The sequence below is a fragment of the Chaetodon trifascialis genome, chromosome 9 (genome assembly GCF_039877785.1).
Source record: "Chaetodon trifascialis isolate fChaTrf1 chromosome 9, fChaTrf1.hap1, whole genome shotgun sequence".
Classification (NCBI taxonomy): Eukaryota; Metazoa; Chordata; class Actinopteri; order Chaetodontiformes; family Chaetodontidae; genus Chaetodon; species Chaetodon trifascialis.
The window spans coordinates 15210257-15231716 of NC_092064.1; the positions used below are offsets into that span (position 1 = coordinate 15210257).

At 41.2% G+C, this 21460-nt stretch overlaps 1 protein-coding gene and 1 non-coding gene across 2 annotated transcripts in view; one reads left to right on the forward strand and one right to left on the reverse strand.

Annotated features, from left to right (window-relative positions):
* dync2h1 (dynein cytoplasmic 2 heavy chain 1) overlaps nucleotides 1–21460 on the forward strand; it is a 101880-nt gene that overhangs the window by 42468 nt on the left and 37952 nt on the right. The window contains exons 63-81 of the mRNA XM_070970225.1: nucleotides 920–1043; nucleotides 1183–1304; nucleotides 1524–1610; nucleotides 2497–2623; nucleotides 3666–3807; nucleotides 4216–4325; nucleotides 4687–4707; nucleotides 5250–5348; nucleotides 5557–5680; nucleotides 7503–7666; nucleotides 8050–8169; nucleotides 9312–9446; nucleotides 10526–10669; nucleotides 12399–12488; nucleotides 16667–16732; nucleotides 16855–16905; nucleotides 16987–17040; nucleotides 17331–17462; nucleotides 18405–18477. Of these exons, the coding sequence (XP_070826326.1) occupies nucleotides 920–1043; nucleotides 1183–1304; nucleotides 1524–1610; nucleotides 2497–2623; nucleotides 3666–3807; nucleotides 4216–4325; nucleotides 4687–4707; nucleotides 5250–5348; nucleotides 5557–5680; nucleotides 7503–7666; nucleotides 8050–8169; nucleotides 9312–9446; nucleotides 10526–10669; nucleotides 12399–12488; nucleotides 16667–16732; nucleotides 16855–16905; nucleotides 16987–17040; nucleotides 17331–17462; nucleotides 18405–18477 (1985 nt within the window). The remainder of the gene's footprint in view (nucleotides 1–919; nucleotides 1044–1182; nucleotides 1305–1523; nucleotides 1611–2496; nucleotides 2624–3665; nucleotides 3808–4215; nucleotides 4326–4686; nucleotides 4708–5249; nucleotides 5349–5556; nucleotides 5681–7502; nucleotides 7667–8049; nucleotides 8170–9311; nucleotides 9447–10525; nucleotides 10670–12398; nucleotides 12489–16666; nucleotides 16733–16854; nucleotides 16906–16986; nucleotides 17041–17330; nucleotides 17463–18404; nucleotides 18478–21460) is intronic.
* trnam-cau (transfer RNA methionine (anticodon CAU)) lies at nucleotides 21001–21073 on the reverse strand. The gene has a single exon. It is a non-coding gene; the product is annotated as a tRNA-Met (tRNA).

The following is a 21460-nucleotide window of genomic DNA, read 5'->3' on the forward strand; positions in this document are numbered from 1 at the left end:
GGACAGAGGAAGTGAAAATGTTTGACACACCTTGGATAGATGGAGAGAAGGAGAAATCTTTATACGTGGGTTAACATGAAGAAATGTGATAACTTTAGCTCTGTCTGCAAAAGATTTTTAAATTGGAAAATCATCCAAACCATCAATTTTTGCTCAGGTTTGAAGGCAGAATGTCCTAATTCGTCATCTCATTCATTTTTCATTTTTCGCACCACTTACTCACATAGCTGACAAGAAGTTAAACCATGTGTCAAAAAAGAGGTTGTGGTGCATTTAATATATTTTAAACAATAAGCATATGTCAGAATCTGTATTTGTGTGTGTATTTCATGTACCCTTGTGTGTTTGCTGCATGACTGTGTCTGTGCAGTTACTTTATGCTCCAGTGTTTATTTAAATTAGCTTTTGGTACAAATCACTCATCTGACCGTGGGCACCTTTAGAGGGGATCAGACAGACAAAAAAACATTCTGCCCTGCTAATGACTCGTGTTAATTGGGTGAGCCAACTCCACTCTGAGCACTGCAAGTAACAAAGGCAGACAGTGAGTGTGTTGTCTGTGTGTGTGAGACGGAGGGGGGGGGTGGCAGAGATGGATTTGCTAAATATGAGTAACAAAGAGAATAAGTTGCAACCGTTTGCGCTTAATTAGAGATGAAAAAACTGAGTCTCGGAATTTTAGGCTTGAATTAACATTAACTTCCTGGCTAAAAAGTCAATTTATTCTGTCTGTCTCTCTCTAATGATCTGTCTCTCTATCACTACTTCACTTTACTGCCATGACACGTAACATCACCGTCTCACTCACAACATCTTAGCTGTGTCTGTTGTTTTTTCACCACTTTATTTGTCAACTGCTCATGTCCAGTCCTCTCTCTCTCTCGTGTCTTTCTTTCTCCCTTATCCCCCGTTTCTGCAGCTTTCTGGCCAAGCGTGGAGTGAGGGAGGACATAGCTACATTTGAAGCCAGGAACATCACCCCTGAGATTCGCCGGAGTGTGGAGGAGCTGCTCAACAGGAACAAGGCCTCCTTCGATCCCAAGGTCACCTAGTCATGATAGCAGAATAAGAATTAGATGTATGTTTGGGGGACATTATTAACCTCTGGTTGACTACTGCTGTGGCTGTTGTTGTGGCGACTGAGCTGTTTCTGATTTGAGATGCTGTTGTTTTTATGGTCAGAATGCAAAGCGTGCAAGTGCAGCAGCTGCTCCTCTGGCTGCTTGGGTCAAAGCCAACGTCCAGTACTCCCACGTCCTCGAGAGGATAGAGCCACTGGAGAGAGAGCAGGCCGGACTACTGGAGTAGGAACACACACAAACACCTCTCCAGAAAACACCTAAGAATGATTTTGATTCATTTCTTCAACACAACCATGCTTGTCAGTGGGCTTCTTTGTCTTAATCTCAGTTACTCATGGCCTCTAATGCACATGAAGTGTACACATACTGATACACATAGATGCGCTCTTCATGATAAACAAACACACATGAGATAACTTTCTTTTGTGTGTGTGTGTCCAGAAACCTGAGGAAAACAGAGAGTAGGAAGAATAAGCTGGAGGACCAGCTCAACTCTGTTGGAGCCAAAGTCAACGAGTTGAAAGAGAAGTATGCTTCCGCCCAACTTTCCATCTATTCCTCCATCCTTTCATCCTTCCATTTCTACTGTATTTCAAAACTTAAGGTTATTACATTACCAGAAATTACCCTTGAAATGTTTTTGTACGGTAGTTCTTCAAAATCACATTGACCATCTTTTCCTTATGACTAGCCCTGACTTCAAGTTTAATAAAAATGGAAAAAAAAAAAAAAAGATACAATAAGGGACAAGGCAAGAAGTTGCCCATTCCATCTTCTGGCGTGGCCAGACCCAGACTGGCAAAGAAAAATAAACTTTCAAGCTATGGTGAAAAGCGGGTATGACTGGAAGTAATACAGCTTTCAACAAGCTTCTGGAGGTAACTCAGCTAGCAGCCTCACAGCATCATTCCACAAGAAAGAAATGAGCTGCCTTCCCTGTCTCTGACTGCCAGCCATGCAGCATCCCTCCTTCTCACCATGTAGTTAGATAAACATGAATACATCAGTAATTACTGAAGGGCAGGTCTTTTCCAGCCCCTTTTAATTGGCAGGACATTTTCCAATCTCTCCTCTCCTCTCCTCTCCTCTCCTCTCCTCTCCTCTCCTCTCCTCTTACTATCTTGATGCCTCACCTCATCTCACCTCACCTCACCTCACCTCAACTTGCCTCGCCTCGCCTCGTCTGGTCTCACATCACATCACACTGTGTTGTTGGATGTCATACAGATTTGTATTCTACTTTCAGCGATGTGGGAGGAGATACAAATGAATTATACATCAGACTAATGATGATATACAATCTGTTTATTCCATATGATGTAAATAAAACAGATATAACGTCAGTCTCAGAAATGTCCAATGATCCCATGTCAAACACAGTTATCTACTTGTCACTTGCTTACTCTTTCCTCAGGTTTCAGTGTCACACAACAGAAGCGGCTAAGTTGGAGGCTGAGGTGACAAAAGCTCAGGACACGATCACGGCAGCCCAGCAGCTCATATCACAACTTGATGGAGAACACACGCGGTGGAACGCACAGGTAGTTTGATATAGGAGGTGTGGGGTGGGGGAGGTTATACACATTTACTAAGAAAGGGGCTCATTTACCATGTAAGAGCAACAGGAGGTGTGTGTGTCTGTGTGTCTGTGTGTCTGTGTGTCTGTGTGTGTGTGTGACAGGGGGATGTATCCTGCTGTCTCCAGTCCCTTCTGGCTGTTTTTACTCCTCTCTGCAGCATCTGTCTGCACCTTAATTAAAACACTCAATCTCTTCCTGACACACACACACACACACACACACACACACACACACACACACACACACACACACACACACACACACACACACACACACACACACACTCTCACACTCACACCACACTCACTGCCTTCGTCAAGGCCTGCACCAAAGAGCCAGTTTACTCTCTACTCACGTATTTTCATATACTCACACACACACACGCACTCACTTCATCCCTAACTCTTATGACACTATGCAGTGCTTGTGGTTCGCTGCATGTCAATGCCTATAAGTTGTTTAAGTGTTTGAAGGGAAAGGAGGACCACACAGAGAGAGGGTACACAACTACAGAGTAAGTGGTGCAGAAACAGACAAATGGAGGATAGACTGTGGCAGGATGTGTGACAGTATAAATACAGTAGACCAGAGACTACATGCTGCTGATACCTGCAGCCTCATAGATGTGGGCATTCAGAGATCATAAGGCTTGACCGTTAAGCCTTGTGTACTGTATAGTCATTCACTCAACACATACGTGTGCATTTGTGATCCCCTGACATCCACTCCACTCATAGACTACCTCAAATGAATCCTGGTCAACCTTGAAATTAACAGCAATGATGTCACATTAGCTCAGAATCCGCAAGTGTGAGAGTGTGTCCCTGCATGTGTGGGCTATGAGTTGAGTTTATGGTTAGTCAGTTTGGAGGAGGGAAAGAGGAGTTACACGCTATGACCACATAGCGTGTAACTCCAAGTTCCTTACTTTTCTCTTTTCCCTTGCCTGTCAACCCCTTACCCTCCGCTGTCTTGTCTTTTCTCTCTGTGTCTCTCTCATCAGATGTCTGAGATAAAGAATGAGTTGGACACACTCCCTATGAGGGCCATGCTGGCTGCAGCCTTCATCACCTATCTGTCAGCAGCTCCTGAAGACCGTAGAAGACACTGTCTGGAGACATGGATGGCTCAATCTGGACTACACAGTAAATATACTAGCACTAATACTTTAGGCCAACACGGTAACACCAGCATACTGAATGCCAGCTTCTGTTCTGAATAGCCTACCCAAACACACTACTACCCACACACATGGCCCAATGCACTGCGTTGACACATATGGTACATGTACAGCACATATTAGTATTATTAGATATACATATTATTAGAATATTAGTGCTGATTGAACAATTCTGAAAGTGCAGTGTTGAATAACTTAGTGATCGACTGAAAGTGTAACATAATGTGTTTAGGCACTACTGTTGACTTTGGACTTGTTGTCAAGTGGCTGTTGGTGTCCAATATCTGTGTTTTGATTAAAATTACCATTGCTCTTAACAGTGAGCAAACATAAAAGTAAGCATGTGCATTTGTATTGTGTGTGTTTGTATCAGAGTTTGACTTGCGGTCATTCCTGTGCTCGGAGAGCGAGCAGCTGATCTGGAAGAGTCAGGGGCTGCCCTCCGATGACCTCTCCATGGAGAATGCCCTTGTCATACTACAGGTTAGACAAGTCTGTCAAATCTTGTTAGTCTCTCAACTTTTGTCTTAATTCCCCTGATTACAAAGCTGCTTTGACACAGAGGGATATGTTGATTTATGGATTTAATCACCAATTTCTGTCTGTAGTCTTAGTTTTTGTAAGGCTGAAGTTATTGAAAACTATCTTTATATTAGCTTATAATGAGTCTTCGTTTTCTACGGTGAATGCCCTTTATAACAGATTTCAAAGCACAATGTTACCACAGCAATTACTTGTAACAATATGACTAGTTGTATCAAGAATTCTGCCCTTGTTGCCATTCATCTGTCCTCCATTTGTCTGTATTGTGTTTGTGGGTTGTTTTTACCATTGCTGCCCTCAGATCAATGCTCTCAAATTACGGGTGAGTCGTTGTTCCGCAATTCATTCTTCCAACCCAGCATTAGTTCAGTGTAGCCTCTGTTTTTCCTCACTGTCTCTGTGTGTCTCCGTTCCAAGTTTGTGTTTGTGTGTGGGGGTGGGGGGATTGCAGCATATTGACAAATCACTTCAGTAAAAGTCGTTAATGTATATACTGAGTTAGTTGCTGGCTATTAGAGTGATGAGATGTATGTAATATATGTAAGCAAAGGCTGGGGGAATAAACAGACAAATAACCAGGTTTTAGATGGTTTGAGAAAGAGAATCCTTGAGCAAGAGACCATGAAATAGAGGAGCACAGGATGAAAGGACGGTGGTGGACTTCATTCCTTCGCCTGGCATAGGAGTGACGCTGGTCGATAAGCATGACAGTCACGAGACAGGAGTGGACTACATTCTCTCTCTCTCTCTCCCACGCACACGCACACACCTCCTTTTCCTCAGTAACTGAGCCTCTTTCTAAGTAAAGCTATCCTGAAATGGCAAAACCTGAAACATGTTTCTTTATCATTGCTATGCACTCAGAGTGTCGCCTGTCCATTCTTGATCGACCCGTCATCCCGAGCTACAGAGTGGCTACGCACACATCTGAAAGAGCACAGACTAGAGGTTATCAACCAACAGGTAAACACACACACTCACACACACATATGTTAAAGAACACACTATAGAGGTCACTCGCACACACACTTGCACAATGGTGGTATGTTTGGCTCAAATCAACCCTAAGTAATAATATTGCTATTATAAGTCACAGAGTTCTGTGTCACCAACCAGCACTGGTATTTAAGGTACTCTTTCAGTTGTGTGTCTGTGTCCCGGCTCTCTACAGGATAATAACTTCATGACATCCCTGGAGCTTGCGGTCAGATTTGGAAAAACACTTATCATCCGAGAGATGGATGGAGTTGAGCCTGTGCTCTACCCACTGCTGAGGAGGGACCTCATCGCACAGGGTGCGCACACACTCACAAACACCATTTTCATACAAAGGAGGTGTGGGAACTCTTTTTGAGCCTCAATCAGAGGGTTCACCAACCAGTGGTTACTGACTAAAAAGCAGACTGCTTGCCTCTGTCTTAGGGCTACTTTCCTAAACTGCAGTGTAATCCCACTTTTGTGATATTTCCCCAACACATATAATAACTATGTTATTAATGAGTCCAGGTTATTCTGCACCTTGATTATTTCACTGAGTTTAACTGAACACTTCCTGACCAGTGCAGTCTGCTGAGAGCTTTGCTCTGTACACCACGAAGAACATCCAGGTTATGCATCTGGTGCGGTAAATTTGGTAAATGAATTCTTAGTCATTGACTATGTTACTGTCATTTTACTCTTACTGTCAGACAAAACACTACATCTCCATTAGTGTGTCATAATGTAACAGTGTTAATACATGGACCATTTCAGTGAACTAGTTTGATGCTAATAGAGGATTCTCATTGGTAGCAAATGTAGCAGTTTGTACAGCCTGCCATAAAAATGCGCAATTGTGATCAAAACCCTCTTATTTTCCCCAAAAAGAGTTAGCCATGACTCCATATTTGGACAAGGCTGATGCCACGGAGGCTATAGAAAGGGAAAGGCAAATGATAAACTTTGCTTTGACACCCATGTGGAGGATTTTTGAAGTGGTAATGAACATGCTGTAGAGAAGGATTATAATATGACTCAGGAAAATAAAGCAAAGAAGAGGGTGGATTAATACACATAGTTAAGAAAAGAATTAAAGAAACAAAGATAATTAAAGAAGAAAATCAAGTTTATCACTTCACATCACTCTTTGGTACATAAGATAATGATTGTTTTTTGTTTGTCATTTTCCATTCTTTGTATAAGCGCAGAAATCAAACCTTCAGAGATGGGGTTTAGGGTTCTCAGTAGGAACTCATTTATTGAGTTTCTGTGAAATACTCTGTTTTTGTTCCTCTCACTCACAGAATGAATGGGTTTGTAGAAAGAAAGCTGGAAGAATACAGAGCAAATAAGACACTTTTTATTCATACAAATCCACTGTTTTGCACTGATGCTGTCAGATTCAGTTGTTTGCAAGTCCACAAAAGACAAATTCATTTATGAGACGTGGTCCACGGTCATTTTAAGAAGTGGTGGTAATTACATGTAGTGTAACCTTGCTAGTCCAGCGTCCTCAGAAAGATTCAGACAGCTGAATACGTTGCAGTTATCCGAAATATTAACTTTATATAATCAGCATGTAGATGTTCTCTGCGCAGTTCTGCTTTGTTCATTATATTTTCGATATAATTGTCTCTCTAACAAAGTTTAAATGAGATGCACAAAGAAACATCTTCTGTTCATTCGTGACTGAGTTTGAATCTGGCCTTCCGATTTCACCTTCGATATTTCACTTTCTTGGTTTAGATGATTGCATACCAATAGTTGCAAACAGCTGCTTGAATCACGTAGGTACATGTAAACAAAGGTTGGAAACATACCTGTGAAAGTGAGGGTGATTCATAAGGCTATGAATCATCCAGGGAGAGGCGTTGTCTATTTGTAGCTGAATTGGAAAGAGTGGGGGCAGAGAAAATATGAGAAAGGGCAAGTTATTCATTTAAAAGTGGTGTTGAACAGGATGGAAAAAGAGGCGAGACAAAGCCATGGCAGCACTGCATTGCAGACATCCAGGACACAGTGTGGAGGAAAAGGGTGAAAATAGGATTAATGGCGACCACTAGCCTGTATGATGCCGTATACGTTATTAACAGACTCTTTTTTTCTGTCCAACTTCAACACATATGCATGGGCACACAGGTCCTAGATATGTGGTTCAAATAGGAGACAAAGTAATTGATTACAATGAGGACTTCCGTCTCTTCATGGCAACACGGAATCCCACCCCCTTCATCCCCCCTGATGCTGTTTCTGTGGTCACAGAGGTTAACTTCACTACCACCAGGGCAGGCTTGAGAGGACAGGTAACCTTCAAAATCCACACTCAAACACAGACACGTACACAGTCTACTCTAATAGCCCAGCAGTAAATGGTTCCTTTGTCAATGTAGTTTCTTGTTTTGTTGACACTTTATTGGAGCGGTGTTGATTAATCCCCATGCTGTGTAAGGCTGTAGTCTGTGTATGATATAGTTAAGGTTTCATCTCCTCCAATTGTGACCACAGCTTCAAATATTCTGCAGATTTTCTGATTTTCAGTTTAGTGCTTAGAATTTCATGAGAAAGGTGAAAAGAAGTGCTTTAACAGTGGAGTGATACAGTTTATATAGAGAATATCTACTGTGTGCCGTCGTCACACTGCGTGTCCACTTGCCCATTTGTGTGTGTGTGTGTGTCTGTGTGATAGCTGCTAGCCTTGACCATCCAGCAGGAAAAGCCAGAGTTGGAGACTGAAAAAACAAGACTATTACAACAAGAGGAAGACAAGAAGATACAGCTGGCTCAGTTGGAAGAATCACTGCTCGAGGTACACATGCAGACTTTTAGCAGACACTGTGAGACTAAAGTAGAGGACAATTCCTCCTTTTGGAGTACTGGGAGAGTTTGTTGCTGGGACAGTATCCTATACTGTGTTTTGTATTACTGTACCAATACTAACAGTACCTACAAAGGCGCAATTATATACAATTAAGTGATATAATTGTGCTTTAATCAATATATAATCATTATGCAGTGTTGATAAAATCAGTGTGCAACTCCCTTTTCTCCTACACTGGAGTGCTCAGTTCCCTCTGTACTGCAGACCTTGTTGTTGCTAACTCCTGCTGTTGGTCTGAGCAGGTTGAAGTAGACAGAATGAGACAATGTGTACAGACCAAGCAGGAGGAATTTCTGGTGCTGCAACAAGCATGTGATCTGTCACCAGCTTCCCTCCTGTGAATGCTGCCTGAAATGTTTGATGGAGCACTCAGCCTCTGCTGGGTATTGAACCCAATGTCTCTGCGGCAGTGGAGGAATGCTTTTTTAATAACTCTACCTTTAGTTTGTGGTTAATTAGTGGAAATGTGTACATAAAACTATCTAAAAGTATTTTAAGTTTGATTTTAAGTTGTTTCAATGAATGTTCATATCCAAAGACACTCACATACACACAGCTGATGGACAATGTGACACATAGACACCCGACCTAATGATCAATGTGCACACATTCTAGGGGAAATTTGGATGGACACACACTCGCACACACTCGCGCACACACACACACACACACACACACACACACACACACACACACACACACACATATGATCGTGCCAAGAGCAGGATGTCAGCCCTTCACTGGTACTAGACATGTAATTATTCTTGAATTGTAGGAGCATATTCGACTTGACATTTCCATGCTCCAATGCTTTCTCATCTATTTTATTTGAATTTATTTGAATACAAAAAAAGCCCTGCATCAGCCTATTCTAAAATGACAACTCTGGCTTCTGCAACTTTTATCAGATCACAGATCTCAGCAAAATGACAGATACATGACAACATGCTCTCTCTTACATCTTCTTGTGCCCCCCCACCCCTCTTCTCTTCTTTTCTCTCATGTCTAATCCTTACCGTGTCTTTTCTTTGTACCTGCCTGTCCCTCTGTCTTTCCTTTGCCTGTGTCAGACCCTGGCTACAGCTCAGGGTAATATTCTGGAGAACAGGGAGCTGATAGACAGCCTCAACCAGACCAAGGCTAGCAGTGCCCTGATCCAGGAGTCACTACTGGAATCCCACAGGCTGCAGGCGTCCCTGGACCAGGTACTGTACTTCAGGCAAACATGCACGTGCACAAAATCTGAAACAATGCCATGAAGAGCAGTGTTGACTGACAGACCTCACTGCACCTCAAAGCAAAGTAGATATACATGGTATGTGTGTGACATCTTCTTTAAAGGTATTTTCACATTTCGGTCCACAAGTCAATCTGTAAAAGTAAAAGAAACTATATTAAAAAAAATCAAATTTTTAAGCCAGATTTTTATTCAAACCATATTAGAGTGGTATTTCTAATCCAATTTGACCATTTCAAAGAGAATCAGTGTTAAGCAGTGGATTACTGTATTGTAATAACCACTTGGAAGTCGCTGGTGTAGTTAAATATTACCCTTCATTGTCTGCTATACTCTTCTAACACACTAGACCAGGCGGGAGATTGAGTGCTGAGATCGAGAGTCAGCACACAAGACAGAGAGGCATATGACAGAGAAAGACAAATAATGACAGTCAGACAGAGAGAATGAGCTGAATGTATGATGATTTTTATGCCCAATCTGCATATGTAAAATTACACCTCTTTTGTATATTTGTGTAATTTCTGGCTATTATCCACAGTGATGCGGTATACAATTATTTCAACTCATTTGAGTGGTCTGCAGATAAACAAACTCACAGCCACTCACCGCACAAACTGCTACAAACAACAGATAGCACAGGTGCACAAGACAGGAGCTGTTGTAGATGCATTACATAATCATCCTCTAGGGTGCAGTGTTACACCAGAACTGTTTATGTGCTTTTCTCTTCATTGTTTTTTTTTTATCTGTATCTGTTTTTTGTATATGCACCTCCCTATTTTTTTTCTCACATTTCCTATGTCATCACACCTCATGCTGTCCATCCTCATGCTCTTTCTCTCTCATTTCATCTTGATTCAAGTAAATATTTTCTATTTTCCTTTTGTCCTTATCAATACCATGTGAATCCCTTTCCCTGCCCTCCATCCCTCTCTTGTTTTTTTCTGTAACTCTAAAACATCTGTGGTTCTTTTTCTGCTGCGTCATGGCTTTACCCTTTCTCTCTGTCCTTTCTTTTTCTCTTTCTCCCTGTTTTTATTTCAGGAGCGGGATGCCTACTTGCCTCTCGCAGAGAGTGCCAGCAAGATGTATTTTGTCATCACCGACCTGTCGAAGATCAACAACATGTACCGCTTCAGCCTCGCATCTTTTCTGCGCCTCTTCCAAAGGGCTCTTCAAGCCAAGAAGGTGACTGGATGCCACTCAACTCTTACAGTAGTCCCATTTTCATCCTGCAGAGGATGTTTGTCTCACAAAATTGTTCCCAATAATCTGCCCTTGAACTGAAAGCAGCAGCAATACAACACGTTCATGCACCTAGACAAATAAATGAATAATTCGACAGATAAACAAAAATACTAATATGCACACTGTTACTTTCGACAGTGCAAATAAGAATAAAATGTTTCTTCTTCTATTCTAAAACAAAATGTTTATGCTGTTGTTGCTTATGATGTTGTCCTTCACTATGATGCATGAAAGTGCAGCCACTCGCACTATGTGAAGATGCAACGATGCATTAACTGTCCACGTTGGCATCTTTATATAGTGCACCTTTTAGGCTGTTCTTTGCATGTGCATGTACAGAAACTCTGGAAAAGTTATGATTCATTTATTTTACACCCCCCAAGTTATGGACATAAAATCGTACTAGTATTAATAGTATTATTAGTGTACAATGTGGCTTGTGTCAGTTTTAGAAGTAGCAGTTTTTGTACAATTGGAGCCCAAATGCAAGACAATGCATTTACATGGGCACCTGGTGATAGAAATGCTGCTTTATTCCGATTCTTTCTAGATGATTTCATTTCAGTTGAAGTCAGCTTGATTTATTTCAGCTCATTCCGCTTTGTTTTCTGCAGCAAGTTTATCTCAGTCTGACCTGTGCAGCTGGAGAGCGTCATGGACTGTATCGCACCGCTGTTTTCCACCTGAGCCCTAAACACTGTCTGATTACCAGAGCACACACACGCAAATGCATATTCACACACGCACGCACACAAACACACACAGGCATGCACACACTGGGTTGGGAGATTGAACACTAATTCCCCAAATCCTGTGTGGGTTGTTAGAGCCAGTGCTGTCATCCAAGAATGTCACCAGGCAGCAGCTGGTCAAAACTGCTATATGTGTGTGTGTCTGTGTGGGCTTGTGTAGGTAGGCTTGTGGACACATTCAGTGAGTGTGGTCACAATACCGCACTGATTCATGGACTCTCTCTCTCTATGTAGCTCTTGGTTTTTTCGTTGTATTGAAGGGCCAAGTTTAATTTTCCATGAGCTGCAGATGGTTCCTGAGAGTTGCTCACACACAGACACTCAAGCAGACATACACAACACAGAGTGCTCACTCACTCTGCACCTGTTTCTGATTCTCGCTCTCTGATTCCTCTGTTTCACCGTTGCTATAACACTTTCTTCCTCCTCCTGTCCCACCCTTGTGTATTTAATAAATGTTTCTGTTCCATGCTGTGTATACATTGGGACGGTTTTACTGCTGCCCCACCTTAGAGAGCGGACACCAGTTTCCACCAACACAAATGTCTCTCTGTGGTAATTTGTATGTCAGTGATGAAAAAGAATGAGGTTGTGAAAGAGAAGAAAAATGGTTAAATGTGTGTCCTTGTGTCTGTTGGACCCTGAGACATCCAAGTTACCCTGATGTGAGAGAAAGAGAGAAGGCTTTCGAATGGAAATGTCATTGCTAACCTTTTTGATTTAAGTGCTGAAGCACACAAAAGCACATAACACAGTGACACAAGTACTGTGTCGTATTAAGCAAGGCTGAGAAATAAACCCTGAATCTGTTTATATCCCTCATACCTCGTCTCACTAGTGTAGCTGCCCCTTCTCTTTTTGTCCTTTTCCCTCTCACATTGTGCGCATGTGTGTATGTGTATGTGTGTGCATTTTAGGAAGCGGAGAATACAGAAGCCAGGATTGCTGCTTTGGAGGTCAGCTTAAAGAATATGGTGTACGAGTATGTCTGCCGGTCACTTTTCAAGGTAATACATGCACACACAGAAATGATACAAATGTCGTTTTGAACAGTTCCTGTCATCTCTCTGGTCATTTGCACAGGTGACAGGTAAGCAGCGACAGCAGGGCTTGCATGGCAAAACGGGTTCAGTCTGTTTTGAGATAAACAGCTTCATATCTGCCTTGTTGTTCCTTGTTAAATTGATTCAAATAATGTGATGTTAATCTGAATACAACTATTGGCCATAAACACATCACTCATCATGAGTCAGAGACGCTTAATCTACTCACAGCAACGAGAAGTTCCTTTGCACAGCTGTGGTTATAAGTCGATCATTGTTGAGTTGACATGCAAGTAAAGATGTTGATTTCCTCACCTGAATGCTCCTGCTTTACCCCCTCAATCCTTTCTCCCTCACCACTATCACAATTTGCTTTGTCTCCAGCAGATGCACTGAAATGTTTGATTTTGTAATATAAAATAGTGGTATAGTTGTGCTCTTATTGATCAGTTAGACCAGAACCACAATCAAAATACATTTACACACTTATGCAATCAAACCTCTGCATCTGCCACAGTAATGAAGTGTCAAATATTGACCAGCAGAGCAATCATTGCATTGATCAGGCAGTAAATGGTAAATGTAATTTCTCTGTCTTCTCTGTCTGCAAGTGTGTGTGTGTGTGTGTGTGTGTGTGTGTGTGTGTGTGTGCGCGCGTGCGTGCGTGCGTGCGTGCAGTTTCAAGCAGAGTGAGGGTGGCTTTTAGCTGCTGATCACATCTATAGGGTATCAACACCAACAACTGCACACAAACACACATGCACACACGCATCTAGACAGTAGCAGCCCAGTCATTAGCAGAGAGGAAACACTGGGCTCCATTATCAGGGCTCCTGTCAACATCTGCATCACCAAAAAGATAGCCTCAAGGGGGAGAGCAGAGTAGTGAGAGAAGGGGACAATAAAAAGATAAAGGTGGATCATGAACAAGAAAAATGAGGAAAGCATAATGGGAGAAAAGAAGAAGAGGAGGATTTGAAAGGAGAAGGGAAACATCATGATATACTGTATACATCTTTGGAAAATAAATAAGCAAACCACCCCATATTTTTGGAATATCTGTATTTTTACAGCAGACGAAGGCACTTCTATTCTAGTTTATTCTGTATTTGTATTAAATTCCACCACAAACACAACTGATTCAGCTTAATAAGTTATTGATTGAGCATGGCTAGACACATCGAAGCTGTGATAAAGAATCTCTAGTAGATATTGATTGTTGAACCTCTCACGAGCAAAGATTGTTTATTTAGTTTTTTTATTTTTTGTAGGCATAATTTTGTAAAGCTTATGTTATTCCGTTGTATTTCTGAACGGCTTTGGTCTCACTTAATGTATGTATGGGCAGAATTTGACAGTGTGTTCTACGTCTGCAATGACCTGCAGTTGTGACAACTGTGTATTTGTGTGTGTTTGCTGTGCATGGAGCTCCATCTTGCTATGCAGGGTCTGTTTGTGGAGTGGCAGGTATAAACATTCAAGAGGTTAACTGTGTGTGTGTTTGAGAATGTGGAGACATCTCTCAGCACATGCAGTAGTTTGAGTTGTAGTGATGTGCTGAAGTGTGACATATTCCAGGCTGTACTGTCTACTGAGGTTCCTGTCCTGTCAGAGCGTCAGTATGACAGCAGTTCACACATACACTCGCAGGATTTTTATCCTCATTGCACTCTGTTTGCTTCATTTCTCTCTGACACACACACTCATAAAAAAACTCAAACAGACATACCGTACACACACAACAACCAGGACATTGTGCCAGTCTTTGTTTGATCAGTTATATCATATTGCTCGGTTCTCTCGATTCAACTGTGCGCACTGTCACTTCAGTAGATGGAGTTGAACTTGGCAGCTTGGTGTAAATCACCCAGACATCGGATCAAGAGACGAACCGTGGAGAGGGTCGGAAAGAGGGCATGGTAGTGAAGAGCTCATGTCCAAGTGTAGCCTGAAGGTTAGCCTCACTGCAGCTCAAGCTGGTTCTACAGCTGTTTGTAAGAGTGCGGAATATAATATTAGGTGACAGGCACAGATATGTGCTATGAAGGTTTTTGGAGGTGTGGGAGTAGTCAGAATACTTAGACCCTGTTTATGTTGGTTGGTTTTAATTTGTTAAACAATTGTCTCACAGTTTTTGTTACAGTCTTCAACCTTTATCACAGCTAAACATAGGTATTAAGATCAAATCACACCGAGCTGAGGCCTACAGCTGCTGGGAAGGAAAATTAAAAAATAAGGAAACCCTGAACATAATGTGTGTGGGAGACTCAAGTCTATGGTATTCCTTGTGGGGAAAAAAAAGACTATTGTGTTTCAGTCTGTGTGCACACTGACTGTTTATGTGATACACAACCTGTCCCATGTCGCATGCTCACCTCTCCTGTAAACAGCTTGACACAGGAATATTGTGGGTCATGTGGTTTGGCGTGCATGAGCCCCACATGGTTTGGTCCTATGTTTAAACGTAGGTTGAGCACAAGAGGCAGAAGATTAGATTGCATTGGCCATTTGCTCTATGGCACTATTCCTCAGGTATTTCTCTCATTTTCTTGCTAGTGGTACATAGTTTAAGACGCTCTTTAAGGTGCACGTTAAAGACCGCTGAGAGTTGAAATGATCTCATTTGATCATTAGATGCTGGTGCCCTTTGCACACTGTCTCTTCGCTAATGGAGCTTAATCTCATCCAGTGATGCTGTAATTCAGTAACAATACAGTTAGCACATATGAATAATTGTAGGCACTTTGACTAAAAATGAGGTTTCCTCAGATAGACTGCCATGTCTCTTATGGACGTGATTTTTCAGCGGAAGTGCCCACATCTGGAAGCAATAGCAGCAGCAGCCGCTGTGAATAGCCTAACTGATTAGATTAACACAATCATTTGACTTATTGCCACTTTACACAACATTGAAAAGTATTATTGCATTGCATGCTATTTCTAAATTGGTTGTTCTTGCCCGGCTGTTGTTAAGTGCATAAAATGAAATTGACACCAATATACTGTACATGGCCATTACAGAAGCAGTGTGGCTGTATTTCAAAGTGAGTGTTATTAGGTGCACTGTCTATTATTAAGCTTGGTGAATAAGTGCTGCAATATTGTTATTTGCAGCAAAGATATCAGAATCAGTTATGTCTACTGTGACTGTCGAGAGAAATAAGATACTATAATGCTTTTGGAGGCCAGTCACACCACAGAAGTTTGTTTAAAAAGTCGAGTATGTAAGGAAAAGTATATGGAGCGTTTCTCATTTTTGCTGTCACAGAAGTTCATACAGTCTAAAAGTATTACAGACGAGCAAACATGCTGGTGGCAAGGAATGAAAGAAGCAGGAGGTAAGCTGTGCCGCACTGTCGTAGTTACTGTGATTTACATGCAGCTTTCTATCCGTCTTTAAAAAATTATTTACAGCATATATTTGATTGTTTACAAGTTTTTCTTGTTTATGAGTTTGCTGAGATAAAAATACAACTATGGTTTCCAAGGAGGGTTTCAACCTGTGAGGGAAAAACAAACAAGGCGTGTGTGCGTGCGTGCTTGTGTTTGCATTATTGTGTGTGTGTGTGTGTGTGTGTGTGTGTGTGTGTGTGTGTGTGTGTGTGTGTGTGTGTGTGTGTGTGTGTGTGTGTGTGTGTGTGTGCGTGTGCGTGGGCGCGCACGCATTTGTACATTTTCTTTCTGCATTCTCTGTTTCTTCTTCTCTTCCTGCTGTATTCACCGTGTCCACTGCAGTTTCTGGGTCACTGTCTTTCTGTTTCTCTCTGCGGGTTGGAGTGGGATGAGCATCTTGATTAGTGGCTGTTTCTATTACTCTCTCAAACTCTCCCAGTGAACGAGAAACAAAGAGAGACAGGCACAAAGAGGGAGAGTGTGTGCGAATGATACAACAGACTGTGTACTTCTTTAAGTCCCTGAGGTTTTTTTGTCAGAGTGTTGCAACTCTTTTCAAGCCTGTAAGTTAGGCAGGCTGAGCTGCCTATCATGTAAGGGGAATATGAGTGTGTTTGCTCTATATCTGGAAGAGATGCTAACATTTTGTGCTGCGCCATGGCTTTCTTTGTTTGTAATTTTGAGTAGGGCAAAATAGCATGTTCTCATATTTGCCTAAATCTCTCCCTCCTTCCTGCTCTCTGTCTCAGGCTGACCAGATGATGTTTGCGATGCACTTTGTGAAAGGCATGTATCCTGAACTCTTCCAGGAGAGCGTGAGTATCTTTGTAGATTTAGCATCTGCATGTTTAGGATTTCATCAGTACCCTTTTCAGAGACAAAATGAGATAAATGAAGCTTTGGACCTGCTAAATGTTAACAGAACTGTTTGCTGTAGGAATGGGATGTCTTCACTGGATCCATCGTAGGAGAAATGTTTAAGAAAGAGGTAAGAGAGCAGCTTTTTTCTAAGAACAAGAAAACTGTGCACTATTTCTCTTTTAGACTTACACCTCTCCTCTCTCGGCAGGAGTTCCCCTCTTGGATTGATCAGGAGAGGCATGGAGCAGTGGCCATTTTTAAAGTAAACGCAATGATATACATGCTGACTTACACACTGAACACAACATGTGTACATTATAACACCATCAGCTGCATGTGCAGTGTGTGACCAAAGCGTAACATTAATGCTTAATAATGTAAACAACCATTTTGACATTTAGACGTGAAAAACAATAGTTTAATGCCTTTCAATAGAAAGTCAGCAAAGCGGTCCTTACTGAGCTTAAAATTGGATCTACTTATCTGCCATTATTTCTTGACCTTTCCATCACCTTTGCCTTCCTTTTGACTTTTTCCATCTCTCGTTCACAGGCTACATTTCCAGCCCTTTACCAGTCCCTCTGTTTGAGTGACTCAGACCTTTGGCTGTCCTTCTCTCAGAGCTCGCAGTGTGAACAGGAAATCCCATCCTCCATTGCCAAGAAGATTACTCCCTTCCAGCAGGTCAGCTTTCAATCAAAACCCATCAGCCAGATGGAACAACTTATCATTATTTACAGTTCATATCAAAAGTCTGCACACATTTAAAGCAGTTTGGTTGTGTTTCTGAGTACCTTCCCTCATGTGTGGTTTGAGATTGAAAAAAGATTTAGCTTATCTCAGAAGCCAGTTATCACTAAAGTATGCACGTTGTCAGACCATCCGTTTGTGTATTGTTTTCTCAAAATATATATATTTTTAGAAAAGAATGTCTCTAATAGGGATACGTCTCAAAGTGCCATTTTAAAGCAATAGTGACATTCTTCAAGAACCAAATTGAATTTCAGATGCCGCTGAAATGTGTGGCACTTTGCACCGTGCATCAGGGTTTTGGTGCTGGTCCACATGTCCTGGAACATTTCAATGTCCTTGACAAATAGAAGAAAGTCCAGTCAAATTTTAAAGGTATTTAATGACCCTGTTTCCCTGTGTTTTTGTGTGTAAGTAACTAATGGGAACACCAGTCCGATACTGAGCGAGAGCGCTGCAGCTGGCAGCTACAAAATTGACGACAGTGTAATCCCTTCGGGCGTTTGCGCCCCATCAGTGTACGTCCACTAAAAGGGCTTGTTTTTGCCTCTGACAGGCTCCAATTGTTATTTGAAGTGTCTGACAAGAGTAAGATCTTTTTTTTTAAACCAGTAACAGCCGCTATATCACTCTCCCCAAAGCCACCAGACTCCATTTATAGAAATAATAATTTTATCATTGTAGTCATTATGACCAGAGAGATTTACATGTTAGACTTCAACACATTTTCCATGTAAAAAAAATTTTAATTGCCAGATAACAGGGTATGCATACCCCTTCAAATGGTACCCGTTTTCGTGTGATATGTGGGAGTGACTGTCTGGAGTTTTATGGATACCTGTTCCTTAGCTTATCTTTTTTCCTTGATTTCTACAGCTGCTGTTGGTTCAGGCTGTCAGACCAGACCGCCTGCAGAGTGCCATGGCAGCATTTGTCACCCAGGCCCTTGGTAAGTGTCTCATTTTAGGAATTTTTTGTTCTTTTTTTAATTATTATTATTATTTCAATCATCGTTGCCTGAGTAGGCTGGAGTTAAGCTCAGTACGGCTCCACTGTGGTTGACCACAATACGCATAAAAAGCTTTTATTATTCAAAATTTCCCACTGCAAAACAACAAAAATGAATCACATTCACAACATATTCATTCTGCCCTCTGGGCACCTAGTCACTCTGGAAACAGGTCTCATTTTTATTGATATTTTACAAGGTTGCTCTTCTTTCCCCTTTTGCTGTCACTTGGTCACATTAATGAATATCCACATATGACTTCTTATGCGTACCTTTAAAGTGCATTGCAGATGTTGAAGATAAACAAACCCACAAATATATTTGGTTGAATTGATAAACTGAAGCTGTTTTCTGCAAAGCAACATTATTTGTGTTTGTTCTGATAAAGGTTCAGTAAATGTTTGTCCTTCTGAGCTTGAGTGTGATTGCGGTGAATAATTAGCTGTAAGCATCATGACTGACTAGATCCTCCTTTGTCCTTTTGGTATGGAAAGATGCTTCTTTTTTCCACAAGTACCCTCTGCATTCAGACTCCACTCAAGCAAAATATTCACAGACAAGGCTTTTATTCTGGATTTCTGAGCAATACTTCAGTCATCAGAGGTGTGATTTTTTTCATGATACTCTTCTCATCTTAATGTATCTTTCATTGTGAGAATACCACCGTCCTTGAGTAAATGCCATATATTCAAAAACACACACACACACGCACTTCTCACTGCCTGTTCTCATTTCTCATGTCTGTCTTTGTCTCACACTGACACAAACACAAGTACTACCAATACGCGTGCATAGACACACGCAGTTATGATGTTATTAGTGAGCGTTTAGTTTATTGTGCTTAATGAGCCCATTCATTCAGTCCAGATAATCCTAATGGTGTGTTGGCCTCTGACGACACTAACCGTGACACTGCTAATTGGTGTCAAGTGAAAGTAATATGCAGGTGTTAATATAGGTGTATAAAACAAATTTTCAGTTTGTTGACAAGACATGCTAATTGACTGGTGTTTTTTTAAGTTATAGGTTCTGCCAGTGTTAGCTGTGCAGGACTGTTTGCGTGACAAAGAGCTCACACATTCATCTGTTTTGTGAGTGTTTTTGATGGTGTTTGAGTTCCTCACGATCGAGTTAATCACGAATGCCCAAAGTAATTTTCACACAATTTACCTTGCATGTTAAAAAAGGATAGATAATTTTTTTTTTTTTTAAAGTTGCTACTCTGATTAGATTTTGAAAAGTTTTACAAAACAAAACCCAACACAGCACACAAACCCAGCTGACCATTATGAAGCTTTTCCTATTGGGTCGTCCAAGGCTTATGTCCTAATATGTTTTTATGAAACAACACAACATCTATAACATATGCAGAGGTCTCAGTTTTAGTTTGTTAGTACTGAATTTTGAAGACAAGAACATATTCTTTATGTCCTTTACTCTCTGGTCCTGCACCTAACATTATCAGTCATACAGTATACCAAATACACACAGGCATTTTAAAAAGCCCTTCTGGGTGTGTTAACCTTGAAGAAATCTATGCACTTTGGACGTCAGCATCTTGTCATATTAATATTCCTAAGTGGATAAGCAATAACTCAAGGCCAAACACTCCTTATTTGAATGAGAAAGCGCTACTCAGCCCCACCCAAAAATAGATTTTCTGTTGTGCTGTTCCAGTGCTGCTGGACAGTCAAATGACCCTCTATGAGTTTAGGAACTCATAGAGGTAATCAGTGGTCCAGGGACTTTGATTCATTTTGTTGGCTCAACTTGTGTTTGAGACGAAAGCCAAATTATTTTTATTTGAATATCCAGATTAGACTAGAAACTAAAAATCACCACTGATGCTGTGATACTGACTGGATTGGTTCCATCAATCATTTCCTATGCAGCAGCTTCAGCTTCATATGTCACTAGTTTACTTTTTCACTGTATTATTTATGCTGTCAATCTACATGAGGAGAGCACAAGTCACATAAAGTTAAAGCTGAGCTGCATATTACAGAAATAACAGGAGGACTGAGAAAGGAATTAGGATTTATAACTTACTGCATGAATGAGCAGGTGGTGCAGTGTTAGAGACTTACATTGCATAGTGGAAAACAAAGACAAGTGAAGGAGATGCTGGCCAGAGACTCTCCTGGACTCTCACAGATGCACAACCAGTAATTAAACACCACTGAAGGAAGGGTGGTGCGATTGTAATGTTTCAAAATACAAATTGAGCCATGGAGTAATTGTCCATTCATACACTATATGTGGTGCATTACTTTTGATAGTATGTAGTTTGTGGCTCCGTTATCCTATATTGTTCTGACAAGATACATTTTCAGAAAAGATCTGACTATGGTGAGAATTCTGTCAGGTTCTGGTTGTTCGCATCAGCTTTCTGTTTTTCATTGATTATTGAGAATTTTTACGTGAATCTACTCCATTGTGTTGTCCTGTGACCTTAAAACATTCTGCCCCGTGTGAGGCTTGAACTCACGACCTTCAGATTATGAGACTGACGCGCTGCCTACTGCGCCAACGAGGCTTGAAACACTCCATATTGTGACAGAAACAAGTTGTCACTGTTGTGACTGTACCGTCCCTTGATTTTTCAAAAATATCCACCTACTGTACCAGCAAGGCAGTTAAGGCTCATAAAACATGAGCAACAATAATTCAACTTGACAGTTCATTCATGACATCGGAACATCTGAGAAAACGTTTGTAACATGTCTTACATGTTTACAAAAGAGGGCAAGCGCAGGTTGAAGAAATAACAAGACTAACAATATATAATTCAACAACAAAAAAAATAAAATAGAGTGTGGTATGTGGTAGTGAGTTCAGTCAGTGGAGAATGTGTCTGCATGGATGAGTGTGAGGTATGGCGTCACAGAAAACAAACAAAGACGGACTGCCTGTTGTCCCAGTG